The sequence below is a fragment of the Acanthisitta chloris genome, unplaced genomic scaffold (assembly GCF_000695815.1).
Source record: "Acanthisitta chloris isolate BGI_N310 unplaced genomic scaffold, ASM69581v1 scaffold14036, whole genome shotgun sequence".
NCBI lineage: Eukaryota > Metazoa > Chordata > Aves > Passeriformes > Acanthisittidae > Acanthisitta > Acanthisitta chloris.
This window is the reverse complement of record NW_008679814.1, coordinates 1-2,968: the sequence shown is the minus strand read 5'-3', so window position 1 is coordinate 2,968 and position 2,968 is coordinate 1. Positions and strand designations below refer to the sequence as shown.

General features: G+C 51.0%; 1 protein-coding gene across 1 annotated transcript in view; it reads left to right on the top strand.

The window, feature by feature from the left end:
* Positions 1 to 2,878, top strand: part of MSLN (mesothelin) — a gene marked incomplete at its 3' end in the record, with an annotated part of 6,112 nt that extends 3,234 nt beyond the window's left edge. The window contains exons 8-13 of the mRNA XM_009077472.1: positions 674 to 855; positions 1,033 to 1,188; positions 1,715 to 1,848; positions 2,116 to 2,249; positions 2,425 to 2,525; positions 2,758 to 2,878. Of these exons, the coding sequence (XP_009075720.1) occupies positions 674 to 855; positions 1,033 to 1,188; positions 1,715 to 1,848; positions 2,116 to 2,249; positions 2,425 to 2,525; positions 2,758 to 2,878 (828 nt within the window). The remainder of the gene's footprint in view (positions 1 to 673; positions 856 to 1,032; positions 1,189 to 1,714; positions 1,849 to 2,115; positions 2,250 to 2,424; positions 2,526 to 2,757) is intronic.
* Between the last annotated feature and the right edge of the window lie 90 nt (positions 2,879 to 2,968).

The window sequence follows — 2,968 nt, the reverse complement described above, 5'->3', positions numbered from 1 at the left end:
AGCAGCCAGAGTCATTCCCAGCAGGAGAAATCCCTGATCCTCCTCAGGGCCTTTGCAGAGGCATCAGCATCATCTCATCCCAGGCTGAAGCGGAAAACAGCCAGTGAGTTTCCCTCATTGTGACCAGTCTGGACTGGTTTGGAGCTCTTAGGGGGGGAAAAATGACCCCAGGGTGGTTGGCATGTGGGTACACCTGGGGAGGGGCACAGGACCAGGCAGAAAGCTGGGGGATTCCCATAAAGTAACTGCGAGGTTGGGAAATGTCCTTACAGTACACTGTGGGTTTTACACTTACTTGGAGCAGCAGCCAGGAAGGAGGCAAAGGGGTGGGAATACTCCCTAGGGGAGGATGCTGCAAGACCAGAAGATGCTTGTGTAGGTGAAGTGGGAAAGGGTTCACCTCACAGGAGTGTTTTTAGTTACATTGACCAGTCAAAGCTCAGGTGGGCTGCAGAGACATCATCAGGTTTTAAGGATTAATTTCTAGGAATAAAGTGAATAATGAATAATCAATGTGGTTTGGGGATCTAAGGAGTGGAACGAGGAGCCACGGTGGCTTGAGGAACTTTATTTATTCCTTGTTCATTCACTAGAGCTCTGAGCCACATGGGTAGGACCAGGGCCAGGTGAGAACTGGGGACACCATTTGCCTGACACAACTCCTTGCCCACAGGCTGCACGTCTGGGACCATCACCTCCAGCACCATCGCTGATATCTACTCAATCTTTTCCTATGACGTTGAGCAGTTCGACCTGTGCTTGAGTAATGATGTCTTAATGAAAAACCTGGAGGATCTGCTGGTACTTCCACTCCCCTTGCAGTACTCCCTGGTCATGAAAAAAAAGGTGGACCAGGTAAGTGGTGACAGAGGGCAGGAGTCCCCAGCATGGGCACAATCTGGGGTGGGCAGGACCTGCTATGGGAAGGGGCATCAACAGACACAGGCATGAAGATGCCTGAGTGGGTCCTTTGTGCCCATTTCTACCCTGTTTTCCTTTTCCTCACCCTCTTTTTGCCCCACTGGCCCACAGACTTTTCCATCAGGGATCCCAGAGGAGCAGCTGAAGCGCCTGGGATCGCTGTCCCGCCTGTACACGCCAGCAGAGATCAGCCAGTGGTCAGTGACGTCCAACGACACACTCTTAGCCCTGCTCGACACCTCAGGTGGCATGTGGGAGGATGCCAAGGTAAACTCATGGCAACAGAAGGCACTGGGTGCTGGAGAACACAAACTGGGGCCACCCGTGCCCCAGCCCAGCTCAGGGGGTTGGCAGCTGCCGCAGTTGAGATGGACATGCAACATAAATACATACACATAAATAGAGGTGAAAGGCAAAAAGCTCTCTTTATTACAAACTAGCTGTTTTTATACCTTTTACATAAAGCATGTCTTTTGTCCATTGGATATAATATTTTACAAGCCACCTGTCATTGGCTACGAATTACATAAGTACACATTTCGTTTATCATTTTGTTTGACAAAAAAGCTTTCTCTTCTTTTGGCTCTTGTTCATCTTTCTTCTGGTAAGTGTGTCTCCCTCTAGCTGCTGTAACCATTCAAGGGTACATGATGATCTGTAGAGCTGTAGAGCTCAGGTTGAAGTCTGCAAGGCCCTCAGGCCAGCTGTCAGCTCCCACAGGCAGCACTCACATCTTTACTGGGACCATCTTCCTTCTCTACCTGCATCCCACTATGTGCATTGTGGTCCTCAGGTGCTGCAGCTGGTCAGCAGGTACTTGTCCCTGGGGGGCATCTTGACTGGGCCCTTGCTCCAGAAAATTAGAGGCGAACACCTGTGTAACCTGGAGGAGAAAGAAATTGAGCTAATACCTCCAGAAGCAATCAGGTGAGCCACTTTTTAGAGATGCTGTTCAGTCCTGTGAGGCCTCTGGAACCATGGGGAAGTGCATGGTGGGATGGAAGACCCCCAGCTCCATTTTGGCTCTGTTCACTCCTAGGCAGCACAGTGGGATGGCATCATTCTGTTCCCAGCTCCTGCCTGAGCCCTGGCACCATGAGTGGGGGCAACCCACTCATCTCCCCTGGCCAACAAAACACTTCAGCTGTGGTTTTGGGGTACTGCCTCACTTTGACCTGTGACCCTCTCTTCCAGAACTGCTGGACAGTTAAACATTTCTTCTTGCTCTCAAACCAAGAAGGATCAGTTCTACAGGAAAGCCCAGGAGGCCTTTGCCAACCAGGCCAGCACCCTCAGGGAGTATTACTGCCAGATCCAGCCATACCTGGGTAGGTGCTTCAGCCTTCACCCTCCTTCCCATTGTGAGGTTGGGTGTCTCTTCCTAAGCCTTGGGGTTTGGCCACACTAGAGGGAGGTCTGGCAGTCTCCAAAACCCCCCCAAACCTCTCCAGAAGTGCTGGAAGGGTTTGCACATGTCTAGGTGCCCCATGTGCTTTCCTTAAGGTGGAGCTCCAGCAAAGGACCTGAAAGACCTGACTGAAGCTGGTGTGGCCATAGATATGGATATAGACACCTTCCTCGCCCTAAATCCTGATGAACTGCAGGTATGGCCACAGCGTGCTCCTGCTTCTCCTCCCACTGAAGGGCAGGGCTGGCTGGGGGTTGAGCAGGGGGTTCTGAGACTGGAGCCCCACCAAATAACCAATTCTCCACTTTTTTACCCTTATAAATTTTCTTTTGGAAGTTATTACATGCTCTGCAGCCCCATTAAAAAAGCTTTTTGGGGTGATGCTGGCTGTGAGGATGAGTAAAGGTGATGGTGTGTGTGTGTTACAGAAACTCAGTGTCCTGGATGTGAAAAATTTGCTTGGGAAAAACGTCCTTAAGCTGAAGAAATCTGAGAATGAGACCGTGGTAAAGCACTGGGTGGAGAGACAGTACCAGCGGGAACTGGACTGTATCCTGGGAATTGGTCTGCAAGGAGGGATAGAGGAACCCAGATCCATGGGAACAACCACCCCTCCTCATCCCACCACCTCAGCCAGTG